The sequence below is a fragment of the Anoplophora glabripennis genome, unplaced genomic scaffold, assembly GCF_000390285.2.
Source record: "Anoplophora glabripennis isolate ALB-LARVAE unplaced genomic scaffold, Agla_2.0 scaffold895, whole genome shotgun sequence".
Taxonomy (NCBI): domain Eukaryota; kingdom Metazoa; phylum Arthropoda; class Insecta; order Coleoptera; family Cerambycidae; genus Anoplophora; species Anoplophora glabripennis.
In genome coordinates, this window is record NW_019417009.1 from 65,679 (window position 1) to 79,951 (window position 14,273).

Sequence of the window (14,273 nt, forward strand, 5' to 3'; positions counted from 1 at the left end):
CAGATTTTTTAATAGAATTGTGTTGTACTCTTCTTGCCCTTGGAAGGGCAGAGTGTCCTTTTTTGCCATCGGATTTGTGTTGCCCAAAAATACATTGGAAAATACACCTAATTCTTCTGTTTTCAATATAATTATGTTAATTATGTTTTTGCATTTACCCCCCCCCCCTATTTTGTCCGAAGAAGGGCTGTCCGTCAAGTTTGGACATCAGATTCGTGTTCAGCACACAAAAATACATAGGAAATCAGTCATCTATGTTAAAATCGAGATAGAGTCTGTTAATTCGATAGAGTGGATTGTATAAACTCGTTCTGATGTGAATACTTTTTCTTTATTTCCTGAATGTTATACAATTGGATAAAAATATTAATAGAATTGACAAACAACGTATTTTATTTTTCACAAACTTTTTCATTGTTTTTCTTGTTGCTCTGCAACCGTCTCTATACAAACCTAAGTAGATTATATAGAATGTACTGACATACAAAATACTTTACCAGAGTCGGTATTCTTCATATACTAAAGGTAGTTATGAGATAACTGCATATTCAATATAGAAGAACTTGTCCCTGCTATTACAAAAAATCTATACTATATAAAAATTATTTTACTCTTCAACATTGGTGTCAGTATTTCAAAATATATACGAAATGAAAGGTCGGCTTGTGTAATTCATCGGTTTAGTCGTTCGAACAATACTAGAAAAATCGATATAGTTTATGAAGACATGTACCATTTCATATGAGAATTTGCAGCAACGTGAAGTTTAATTAAATTAGAATACCTCCGAATAGATGTTACCATAATAATTTTAATGACTTGTAAAAAATATACCTTCTTTACGTTTTATACAATCATCTATGTTTTTCTGAAATCCGTATTAATAAAAATAAGCGACTGTTTCGGCTTCCTCTAAAACTTTGCATCAAAAAAGTTATTTGAAAAGATTTAAAGGCAGTAAAATTATACTAAGGTAACTTGACTTGAATTTTAAATCAAGTTAGATTAGATTTACTGCAATGTATTTCTAAATAAATTCGAAGGTAACTTGACCTACGTGTGTCCATATTCAAATAAAAAATAAAAATTAACAAGTAAAGCATATATCGATTTGAATATTTCTACCGTATATTGAATTTATATATAGGTAGTCACTTTTTTAGGAATTTTCGAATTTGTTTAAGGTATCACAAAATCATTTGTTGCTTTTTATTCCTTTGACAAGTGAGCACATATTTTTATGATACATATATATTTTTTTAAGAGATGGATTAATAATAATCTTGCAATAAAACTTTATCGATGCTGTGCTGATGTGGTAGCTGACGATATAATTATTACACTTAATCTTATATCTAATGTGAATAAACGTTAGTGAATCTTCTGACCTAGTTCCGAGCAATGATGAGGTTGCTGATATTTTTGGTCATAGTTTGTTCTTCTTTTGGTAAGTTTTGTTGTAGGTTTTCGTGAAATCTAGGCGAAATATGATCTTTTATTATAAATAAGATAACGTAGCGTACCTAATAATTAATTAAGTTAGCTTATCATATCTTCTGATAAGTAGAACCACTTAACCTACGTCTTCTATTAAGAAAACACTTGTTTCTGTTGCAATAATTGAAATGAAAAGCGTAAGCGTAAGATAGTTGTGTCTACAGGATGTCCGAAAACGAATTAGCCAAAATTCAAGGTTGGATGAAAATAAACGTTTTAGATCAAGTTATCTTAGTCTAATTTTAATTCCTTTCATTTATCCAAGTTCTACTGTGATACAGCTTTCTGAATATATTTTGACGAAACAACTTTTACAGACCCTCAGTTGGCGCTGGCTTATGTATAGTTAATTTAAATATGGTAGTTTCCATATGGATTCAACGAGCAAAAAATCAACTTCTTCGATTTTTTTTTAAACTTTGGAACTTTGAATTTTATGAGACTTGTGTTTTTTGTTTTTCCGAAAAAAAAATTTGAAGCTCTGTAGAGTCATGTTAAAATTTTCATCGTGGCAGTGTTATTCCGAATATGAAAATGATATGCTTTTTTTCGAAATGTGCAGAATTTCATCACTTTTTAACTGTTTTTTTAAGAATTCAAATTTGTTTTTTGAAAACTGATTCTCTCAAAAAACTCCACCTTTTATTTTCACCTTTGGATATGTTTTTCCGATAATTTTGTCCAATTAAATGGGCCTTTAAATCGCAATTTTGGTCAACTGAATTTTTTATATAAGTTAGTTTGAGGTATATAATAAGTGACAGTCATTTTTTTACCCTCAGCCAGGGGTGAATAATTGTAAAATAAAGGGTTTTTTTCAAGATACTTAACTTAAAGTAAGGGCTTTAGTAAGGATGTAGTAAGTAGTAAGTAAGGATGATTACAGAAATTTAAAAAATTGCAATTTAAATGCAGAAAAATTATTGAATTTTCTATACAGGGTGATTCATTAATAATGGGAAAGTCGAAAGTTGTAGATACTACACGTGTAATGGTGACGATTGGCGCAAACGTGCTTTATCCGAAAGTTAATAGTTTCGGATATACAGGGTGTTGAAAGTTAAAATTTTAAATCGTTTTTTTGCGATTATTCTGAAAATATGTAGGTTAGGAACTTGAAAATTTGTGAAACTATATTTTTTAGGCGACAAATATGATGCGTGTTGTAATTTCATAGAGGGCACCACTCACGGCCAATTTTACCGAAAATTTAGTTAATAACTTTTTACCCTGTATGTCTAACATGAAAGTTGATTCAAAACCTGAAAGAGCTATAATTTTTCCATTAATTATGTACTCTTGTTTCATTTCGGTATCTCGATCCGTTTTCGAGAAAAATCGATTTAACGAACACTATGTTTTGATAATATGAGAAATTAAAAGCGAAACAAACCAAGTGTTTCTTCGTGTTATTACAACAATTAACAATAAAACAAATGAAATTCGTAATAATGATTTAAAGTCAGTGTTCGAAGAATCCACCGTTGACATTTACACACTTTACACAACGTTTTCTGAGAGATCTTCGAGTTTGAAACAACATATTGGGATTGCGTTTGACTTCGTTGGCAGCGATTTGTATTCTTTGCCATAACTCTACACACGAGCCAATAGATTCTTTGTAAATTATATCTTTCATTCGAGACCAAATAGAAAAATCAAGAGGATTGAAGTCCGGACTTCTGGATGGCCAAGCAAAAATGATTACATGGCCAATCCAACGATTTGGAAAAACTGCATCTAAATATGCACTCACTGGCCAAGAAAAATGCGGTGGAGCTCCGTCATGCATGAACCACGTGTCTCTTCTTAAATAAAGTGGAACTTCTTCAAGCCGTGGAAGCATTTTTACTTGGCCACCCAGAAGTCCGGACTTAAATCCTCTTCATTTTTCTATTTGGAAGAATTTATTGCTTGTGAGAATTTATAGTGTGAATAGTTGTGGAAAAGAATACAAATCGCTGCCAACGAAGTCAAACGCAATCCCAATATGTTGTTTCAAACTCGAAGATCTCTTAGAAAACGTTGTGTAAAGTGTGTAAATGTCAACGGTGGATTCTTCGAACATTGACTTTAAATCATTATTACGAATTTCATTTGTTTTAATGTTAATTGTTGTAATAACACGAAGAAACACTTGGTTTCTTTCGCTTTTAATTTCTCGTATTATCAAAACATAGTGTTCGTTAAATCGTTTTTTCTCGAAAACGGATCGAGATACCGAATTGAAACAAGAGTACACAATTAATGGAAAAATGATTGCTCTTTCAGGTTTTGAATCAAGTTTCATGTTAAACAAACAGAGTAAAAAGTTATTAACTAAATTTTCGGTAAAATTGGTCGTAAGTGTCGCCCTCTACGAGCAATGCTGAAATTACAACACGCATCTTATTCGTCGCCTAAAAAAATATAGTTTCACAAATTTTCATATTCCTAACCTACATATTTTCAGAATAATCGCAAAAAAAAACGATTTAAAATTTTAACTTTCAACACCCTGTATTTCCGAAACTATCAACTTTCGGATAAGGCATGTTTGCGCCAATGGTCACCATTTCACGTGTAGTATCTTCATCTTTCGACTTTCCCATTGTTAATGAATCACCCTGTATATATTTTTTTAAATCTCCTTTAAAAAATGTAATCTTCCTTTTCAGAGAAGTAGATATATTTTTTAATTTATAATAAAAAAGTTATAACTTTTATCCTGGAAGCCCTTAATTTTTAATAACTGTTTTACACTGACAATTTATTGATGAACAAATTGACGAAGTTCTTCATAAATTAATTCACGAATTTATTGGCAAACAGTGTGGTTTTACACTGCTACAGACTTTGTCAAGTTTTTTGACGTATGAATCAGTTCTACCAATGAATCAAAGAAGCAAATAAATTTCAAAAATGTCACCTTTCCACTCATAATTGTAGTGATACAACAGCGGTACCGTTCTGACACATATTATATAAATATTAGTTTTTGTAAGTAACAAATCAGTAAAAACAATGCAAAACTAGTACGACGCCACACAATTATTTACATATTCCAATAACATAACCTCATTACTGATCTGAGGCTGGAAATCTGTTGGGTTGGTACTTCCGAACTTCACGAAGAAATTGACGAAAATTAGAACATGCTCTAATTCGTCAAGAACTTGATGAATAAATTCATGAAGTTATTTGACAGCTGATTTGGTGCATTACACTTGTCCAATTTCTTGATGAAGCGACTTCATGAATTAATTGATCAATAAATTGTCAATGTAAAACAGCTATAAGAAAGGCAGTGGTGGCTAAACAGGTTTAACATTTCACTGAAGATCCTGAGATATAACCAATTCCTGTTAAATAACATTCTACATATGTTACATTTCACGTGGTGGTAGAAATTGCAAATAAATTGATAAATAGTTGATTGATTTATCGCTAACGATCTCGTTTTATTATGAAGTTTAAGAAATTACAAAAAGGTTCAAATTGAGTCATCAATTCATAATATATTTTAGCAAAAAAAATATTTAAAATATCTTTCTCACTTCAATGTGATAGAAATGCCGAATTAAATAAAAAAGTAATGACAGTCGCCATAAATAAATAATTATATATGCTGAAAATAAAAAAAAACAAAGTTACAGTATATTATTTTAGGGCAAGAACAAGAAGCCGTACCAAGATTAGATGGTAGAATCGTAGGTGGCGAAGATGCAGATATTGCAAATCACCCGCACCAAATATCACTCCTGCTAATGAGTGTTCATATTTGTGGTGGTGCTATTATTTCTGACAGATGGGTTCTTACAGCTGCACATTGTGTCGTTCTGTAAGTTGCTTAATCATTTAATCATTTTTCATTCCTCGACATAGGTATCTCATAAATCTTTAGAGATACGAAGTAGGTTAGATTAGAAAAATATTGAGTCTTATACATTTAAAGGCAAAACAAACCATTAAAATTTTGTCTGGGGAATATCAATTTTTATGTCAAGATAGCCAAATTTAAATTTTTATTATGCGAGATAGAGATGTTATGTAATAATTCTTGAAACAAGAATTTTAGAATTTTTCTCAACAGGAGAATGTCAATTCAAGTATGAATATTTTTAAAAGGATAATTAAAAAATATTTATTTGCAGGAACATATTTCAATTTTATAGGGATCTTATAATTCAATACATTTTTATAGTTTTTATCTCTCCCTATGACACTGTTATCAGTAATAAACAATTATTTTATTATCTTGTTCTATTTTTCGGATGTCACACTAACTGTTTGCTTTGTTTAAATAAATTATTGGAGGTTTATTTCAAATAAATAATTTGGGAATTATTAGATATATAGGACGTGACAGCAATGTTGTGACAAACATTCAACGTCGATTCATTTTGTCAAAACATACCTACTAAAAATATTTATCACCATTATAAGGTTTACTAACTAGGTCACTAACTGGGCCGGCCAAATTGTCGAAAATACTTCGTCTTTTCGCCAAAATTTAGTTCATTAAACAAGACACGTAAAAATTAGGAAAAATTCCGTAGAATTGGCCTACTGTTTTGACCTACCAGCTGAATGTTAGGGCTACATTTTCAAAATGGCGTCCCAAAAACAGTTTTTTTTTTTCATTTAAAAAAAAACTAAGCATTTTAGAAAAAAATGTTTTAGACAAAAGTTGTAGAAGTTCTACAACTTTTTATAATAAAAATTTGAACCCAGCTCGATATCAGTGGATAAACAAATGTATTAGTTATTGCAAAAGACTAAAAATTGCATTTTTTTAAGCTTCTATATCTTTAAAATTAAAAAAGATTTTTTAAAACTTTCGGATTAAACAAGAAATACCTAAGAATCTCGTTTCTAATGCAATCGGCACATTATTCTTACTTTTTATTTCTTTATAAAAGTTACACTGTCACTATGGTGAAATTATACAAAATAAAAACTTTTGTCTGGAATCTTTCAATTTTTAACACAGATGGGTCGATGGATGATGCTTAATATTTAATAATTAATGAATAATGAATTCAATACAAATACAAAATCAGTCGACTGCACAAATTTTTTAACAATGTAACCTAACCTTCTTTTAGTATTACTAGTATTAGATTATACCGACTTAAATTATAAGGTTGCATCTTGGGTTGCATAAAAACATTTCCAAAGTTTTTAATAAATAACACAGGGTCGGCCTTCATTTTTGTTGACTAAATGAACTTTAATTTACAAAAAAACGCGAAAATAAAACTTTTTCGTATAGGAGTTTTCTATTACAAATATCATCAGGAAGCTGTAGTTTAATTTTTTATAGATTATACACGTTACACCCTGTATAGTCAATTAAAATAAGTGCATTTTTGTAAAATTGCAAAATATTTGGCAGTGATTTATTTTCAAGTTACACTTATGTGAGCCATCTCCATTTTTAGCTTGAAATATTCTCTAACAGTTGTACCCAATTTTTGTAAAAAAGTCTTTTTTCGTTTTAAAGATATAGAAGCTTAAAAAAATGCTATTTTTAGCCGTTTTTTGTAACTACTCGTAATACACTTGTTTATCAATGGACATCGGGCTGGTCTCAACATTTTTTTATAAAAAGTTTTACAACTTTTGCCTAAAACATTTTTAGTTTTTTTTAATGAAAAAAAAAACACAAACTGTTTCTGCTATCTTTGGTCGCCATATTCAGCTGGAGTATAGTAGTTTTGATACGTAAAAATATAATTTTATTGGACTAAAACCTTTGCCTGCGTTTTTAATACGTGGTAAAAGTTAATGACATTATGACTGAATCACCCTGTATAAGAGTAACTCCTTTTGCTCTAAATTCTCAACGGACAAAGTTAGAGTAATTATGTGAAAAGTAAATGTGATTAAGAAACACTTCCTTTTAAAGTTTAAAACTCATTAAACTCCATGCTGCTGTTGTTTTTATTCAAATTTTGTTGCTACTATGAGGAATGTAAAGCGTACCAAATTTAATTTATTTAAATCACATTCTCATAAGTAAGCTTCTAGAAATATTCGTAAATATGTAACAAATTATTTCGCAACATAAGTTGTTTCCGATTATTTTCGAAAAATATCTATAAACCTTATAGACCGGGAGAAATTAGACTGAAGTTCGACGACGTCTTTCTCGTTTATGCCTCTGAGAGTACTGAAAGGTAACCGAGAGACAAGTACAATAAACTAAATTTAACAGATGGGCTGCGAGACACCATTGTGAAAATTCGATTTTCCTTTTCAAAAAAATAATGTGTACAGCGAAGGTATTTCTCACTTATGCCTTGTTCATAAGTTGAAGAGAAGTATCGATTTTATCACAAAATATTTTTGGCGTAAGTGTCGCAAGGGACCTAAAAATGGAAAACTTTGTAAGAAAATGTGAAAAACATCTTTATTTGTCTATCAATTTCTCATTAATGCCAATTAGAAATATGACATTATTATATTCGAAAAGTTCATAGAAAACATTGGCATAAGTCTTACTAAGGACTAAAGAAAATAGAGCTTTGGAAAAGCTGCGGAAAATTTTTATTTTCATTCTATAACTTTCTCATTTATGCCGTTGAAAATGTATGATACTTACTATATATAATGACTGTGCCAAGTAGGCATAACTCCTCTGTGGGTTCCAATATGAAGGAATAGGTCCCAAAGTTGTAGGAAAATTCATGAAAATTTTTACATTTTTCTCGCTTATGCCATTTTGCATGCACGTAGGAAACTACATTATAAAGTCATATAAATGTAGGCATAAGTCCACATTGGATTTTCATATTGTAAATTAATTTGAATTTTAATACGTCAGGTCGACAAAGTAGAAAAATAATAGAAATTTGCCACAATTTTCTCGTTTATGCTGTTTCGTACACGAGTAGAAAATATTATTAAAAGCCACTTTCAAGAGTGGCAATGCCACAAGGTACCGTCGTATGTAAATTTTTTTTATAAAATTGTCAAAAATTACAAGTTGCGGTTATTTCCTCGCCTGCGCAATTTTCGATATACTTAAATTAATTTATAAAATGTATCATAAATAATGCAAGTCTCGGAGAAGATATCTAAGTATATAAAAAATGAATATTTCTAACTATAAAAGAGAATAAAAAATTTAAAATAAAAAAAATTACATGAAAAAGAGAAAGATAATTCTTAATAACTTATAATAAACTGTTTGAAATTTGAAAATATGAAAAATCATAAAACCGAAAAAACTTATATTTTTGATATGCTTTAATTTTAAGTTAATAAAAATTTGTATTATTTTAAGTGTTATTGTTTGTGTTAATTATTATAATTAAAAATTAGTAATTCAAAGTCTTTGAGGAAGTATTCTGACAATTGAGTTGGCAGCGGTTTTTCAATTCAATTACTATTAAATTGAAGGAATTAGTGATGTACTTATACATGGTTAAGTCAGATATTTTATACATTCGAAAACTGATATATTTTTACAAATATTTAACAAAAAATAAATTTTATACAGTCTATGTAGGGTTGCCAGATCTATTTCATGACAGACCCGGAGAAATTGATGTCCAAAAAAAAAAGGTCTTTAGGAAATTTTGAAGTCAAATCGTTTACGAGGAAATCGATCTCTAAAAAAAAAAAGGTCTACAGCAGCTCAATGGACAAAACAATCAGACCTCTCAGGGAAATACATTTCGGGGGTACGACGTCTTAACCCGGAGAAATGACATATTAACCCGGAACCCGGAGATGTACCATCAAAACCCGAAGACTCCGGGTCAAACCCGGAAACCTGGCAAGCCTAAGTCTATGCTCGAGCTAATCCACAGAGCTAGTCTGTCTGTATACCCTTGCTTGACAGAAATCTGGGATTATTCCGAAATCATAGTTCATACACGCCACATGGTGGCCACCAAGAAAGAGCGCGTAACAAAGAAAAATTTTTACAGTAGCTAATAGATACCTCTGTTTGTAAATCTAGTGACCTTGTTTCCCCTACTGAGAAGTTATTCAAATGGAGTATTTATAGTGTTCAGCTGCATTTAAAGTTCATTTAGTTGTTATTTGAGTATGCTTTTTAAAATGACTTAAAAATCCCAAGAAATAAAACAAAATTCCCTATTTCCCCAATTCCAAAAAAAATCTGTAGATCTGGCATCACTCTTTCTAGGGCTGCGCCTCACCTTAGAGAAATTGTGCTGCCCTCTGTTAATGGATTGTATTAACATATCGGAATACCGGAGTCGGAATTGTATAAGTAGTGACATCTATTAAAGAAAAGACAAATGACGAAAACAAAGATAACCCCCGGTCGCTGAATTACAAGTGGAAGCGGATCTTATTTGTGGAAGGACGAAACGGGCGGTAACTATTAGACACCTTCATTATAGCCATCCTTCTCTATCGCACGGATTTCTATGACTTACTTTATCAATATTAGCAATATTATATAATTTTTCTTTTTCTGATCATGACTCAAAAAATTATTAAAAATCATTTCTAATATGTGGGGACTTATGCCGAAATAGTTTATTATTAACTTTCATTAAATACATGAATTACTTATATTTATAAAATTAAAAATACGCTAAATGCAAGTAAGTATAAGTATTTCGAAAACTGCGCAGGCGATGAAATAAACTTTTTAAAAATTTTTACATACGACGGTACCTTGTGGCATTCATGCCACTCTTGAAAATGGCTTTTAGTAATATTTTCTAATCGTGTACGAAATGGCATAAACGAGAAAATTGTGGCAATTTTCTATTATTTTTCTACTTTCTCGACCTGACTCGTATTAAAATTCAAATTAATTTACAACATGAAAATCCAATGTAGACTTATGCCTACATTTATATGACTTTATAATGTAGTTTCCTAAGTGCATGCAAAATGGCATAAGTGAGAAAGACGTACAAATTTTCTTGAATTTTCCTACAACTTTTCAAAAAATTTTTAGCATATAGTCCTCACCAGGGACTTATGCCCTTTAAAAAAATTGAATACTTTCATTTTTTTCTTTGCAATAAGCTTTAATTTATTCACGAGAAAAACGTTGACCAAAACAAAATTTTCCACAGCTTTTCCAAAGCCCTATTTTCTTTAGTCCTTAGTAGGATTTATGCCAATCTTTTTTATGAGCTTTTTGAATATAATAATGTCATATTTCTAATTGGATTAATGAGAAATTGGTAGACAAATAAAGATGTTTTTCACATTTTTTTTACAAAGTTTTCCATTTTTAGGTCCCTAGCGACACTTATGCCAAAAATAGTTTGTGATAAATCGATACTTCTCTTCAACTTATGAACATGGCTAAGTGAGAAATACGTCGCTGTACACATTATTTTTTGGAAAAGGAAAATCGAATTTTCACAATGCCCATCTTTTAAATTTAGTTTATTGTAGGTACTTGTCTCTCGGTTACCTTTCAGTACTCTCAGAGGCATAAACGAGAAAGACGTCGTCGAACTTCAGTCTAATATCTCCCGGTCTATTAATGTTATTGCGAGCGTATGTAAGTTGCATAAAATGCTTTCACTGATTAATTGTCCAGACGGTATCTGTTTCAAAAAGTCCATATTTGGATGAATCATATATTCACGGAGATTTTTGGCTTTCAAATAACACTATGAAAATTTTTCTATGCGCATAAAAAAATCGTGGGCTTAACTTTTGGCGGCACAATATGTTAAAAAAAATCGAAAATTTAATTATGTATCTTTTCAAGAGTTGATTTTAGGCGAAAATGGAGGAGGAAAAAAATGTTTGTAATTAATTTTTTTACAAAATATGACTAGTTACAAATCGAATGAATCATGATTATTATTGTAAAAATCGAAAATATCGCCAAAAATGGGTTAAAAAACATTTCTCCTTAGAGAATTATTTTGGGGTCCTTAAATTGGGTATAGGACCTTCATGTTGGCTCAAGAAAACTTTATGTTATGTGGAATCATCACACCAAATTTCATCAAAATCGGTTTGATAGATTTTGCACAATAATTTGCAAATTTTCAAAATTTGGCACACCAAAAACCAAGGCTCTTAGATACTTGAAAATTTAATCACATATAGAAGGGCTCTCAAGCTTTCAAATGCTTTTTGAAAAATTCGAATCCATCAATTAGAAGAGCCCTGGCGCTTGTTTAAACATTGATCGAATTTTTGTACTTATAAACAATTAGAATAACTTATGAATATTCAACCAAATCAAATTTTTTAAATATAAATTTAAAATATTATTGATATTTATAATTAATTTATTAATTTAATTATAATTTCTTTTGTGATTAAAGTGTAATACAAATATTATTTATTGTTTAAAATATAAGCAAATGAGAAATTAACTCATTGTATTACTAATTTTCGACATATTTTGAAAATAATTGCTATTTAAACAATTTTAGAATATTTAAATAAATTTGTTTTTGATCTTTGATAAACAGTATATAAGTTTGTGCACTTATCTTTGATCCAATAAAAAAATAAAGTTGATAATTAAAAGAAGTTTAAAAATAAATAATTATCGGACTGTTGAAAGACCAATAATTATTAACGATAGGCATTTGAAAATACGCTAATTGTTTTTTTTTAAATCGCGAGACATTGATTTAAAAAAATCATCAAAATCGCGTCGCGGTTTTGAACTCGCCGATTCAATTTCGAGCAGGCCGAAGCGGCCGCGTTCTCTGCTTCCTCCACCACCACCACCCGTACGATTTTCTTGAATTTCTCGCTTGCATAAATAACTTTAAACGCGTTTTAAAGTAGGTTGCCAATGAAGAAAAGTATTGTAAACTTAGACCTTGTAAGTACTCGGAATACCAAAGGTATTTTTCGAAAAATTAGCCCGGATGTCCCAGTACATTTAGTGTAAATGTCGCTTAACTTTGATCGGCTATAACTACGTAACTAATTGACCAATCGATCTGTTTTTTTTTAAAGAAGCGTCTTTCCAATAACTTTTAAAACCTGCTTTAAAAAATTTGATTTGATTGAATATTCACAAAGTTATTCTAATTGTTTATATGTACAAAAATTCGACCAATGTTTAAACAAGCGTCAGAGCACTCCTAATTCGAATTTTTCAAAAAGCGTTTGAAAGCTTGAGAGCCCTTCTACAGGGTGTCTCACATTTAAATAGCAGGACTTCAGGAATCAGTAGAAGACCTCATTTTGAGTCTAAAAGTTCCTATATATATATATATATATGGGTCCTAAAACGTTTCGTTTGTGAGATACAGGGCGTTCAATTTTATTTTTGTTTTATTTATTTATTTTTTAACTAAATAACGGCTGACAAAAAAATCATGTTGCGGCGAAAGACCTAGTATTTGAGGGCAAATAATTTGACACAGAAAATCATCGCATATTAGTTCCACTGGTGGAGATAGAGGGGTCTCTATGCATATTTAAAAAAAAAAGTATAGCCGATTTGATATTTTGCAAATGTTTTCGTAAAATATGAAAGAGCATTCAATTTTGCCGAGAAAAGGCCCTCTTGTTCAAAGTCGATAGGAGGTGGCGTTTGCAAGAAAAACCGAAAATACTGTTTAGAAGTCAAATAATAATTTTTAAACATAAATAATAATTTTTAAACACTAAATTAAATATGTAGTTCAAAAATTCGGTTAAAATTGTTTTTAATTAATTAAATGAAAATAAATACAAAAATAAATAACTCTTTAATAAAACCCCAGAGGAAAAAATCTAGGGAGGCCAGATCAGGGGATCGGGGAGGCCATGCAACGATACCCCCGCGGCCAATCCATTTTTCGGGAAAGTGGGTGTTCAACCAGTTCCTGACATTTCGGCCAAAATGAGCTGGACAGCCATCAAGTTGAAACCATGCTCGCATTCTTAAATTCAGAGGAATTTCCTCCCACATGTTGGCACTCTCGGTCTCTAAGAACTCTAAGAAATTCGCAGAATTCAGTCGTTGAGGTAAGATGTAAGGGCCGAAAAGACAATTGTTATAAACGCCGAGCCAAATATTAACACTAAATTCGTGCTGAAAATTTCGTGGTTTGATTGCATGCGGGTTTTCATGTGCCCACTCATGCTGATTGTGTAAATTTGTCACACCTCGACGAGTAAAACATGACTCGTCGGTCCATAATATGTGTGATAAAAAATTTCCGTCGCTTTCAATTGAGTTAAGAATCCACCGAGAAAAAGCTATTCTATGTTCCTCGTCACCCGGACGTAAACCTTGAACAGGTTGTAAGTGGTAGGGATATCTATGATCTCGTCTTAATGTTCTAAGAAATAGTGCACCTGGAAACACCAATAATCCTGGAAATTTTTCTGGTACTCGTCGTGGGCTCTCTGTCAAATTCGTGCAAGATTCGCTGATTCCTCCTATTTCTGCCAATATTAACGTTAATTATGTTGCGATCCCTATGGACCAGATTGATGAACATTAATAAAAACGTGTGGATGCGGCTGTCTTCTATTAGGAAATCGTCTCCGATATTCCCTAGCAGCTTCTGCCGAGTTCCCATTGGCAAACCCGTATACGAAGTGAATATCTGCGTATTCTTGGTTCGTAAACTTAAACGGCATTTTGAATTAGTTGCAATTATTTTTAATACTCTACACACAATTAAAAACTATAATAAAATAAGCGCAAATGTCAATATTAGAATGACATTTCAAGTCTGATTTGATTTCTAAACAGTATTTTCGGTTTTTCTTAATTCGACTTCTAAACAGTATTTTCGGTTTTTCTTGAAAACGCCACCTCCTATCGACTTTGGACAAGAGGGCCTTTTCTGGGTAAAATTGAATGCTCTTTCATATTT

General features: G+C 31.0%; 1 protein-coding gene across 1 annotated transcript; it reads left to right on the top strand.

The window, feature by feature from the left end:
• Nucleotides 1-1,312: 1,312 nt before the first annotated feature.
• LOC108911523 (trypsin 3A1-like) lies at nucleotides 1,313-5,321 on the top strand. Its single transcript, XM_018716487.1, has 2 exons — nucleotides 1,313-1,447; nucleotides 5,146-5,321. Exons 1-2 carry the CDS (start codon nucleotides 1,402-1,404, stop codon nucleotides 5,319-5,321), a joined length of 222 nt encoding a protein of 73 aa, XP_018572003.1. The 5' UTR covers nucleotides 1,313-1,401.
• The last annotated feature ends 8,952 nt before the right edge of the window (nucleotides 5,322-14,273 follow it).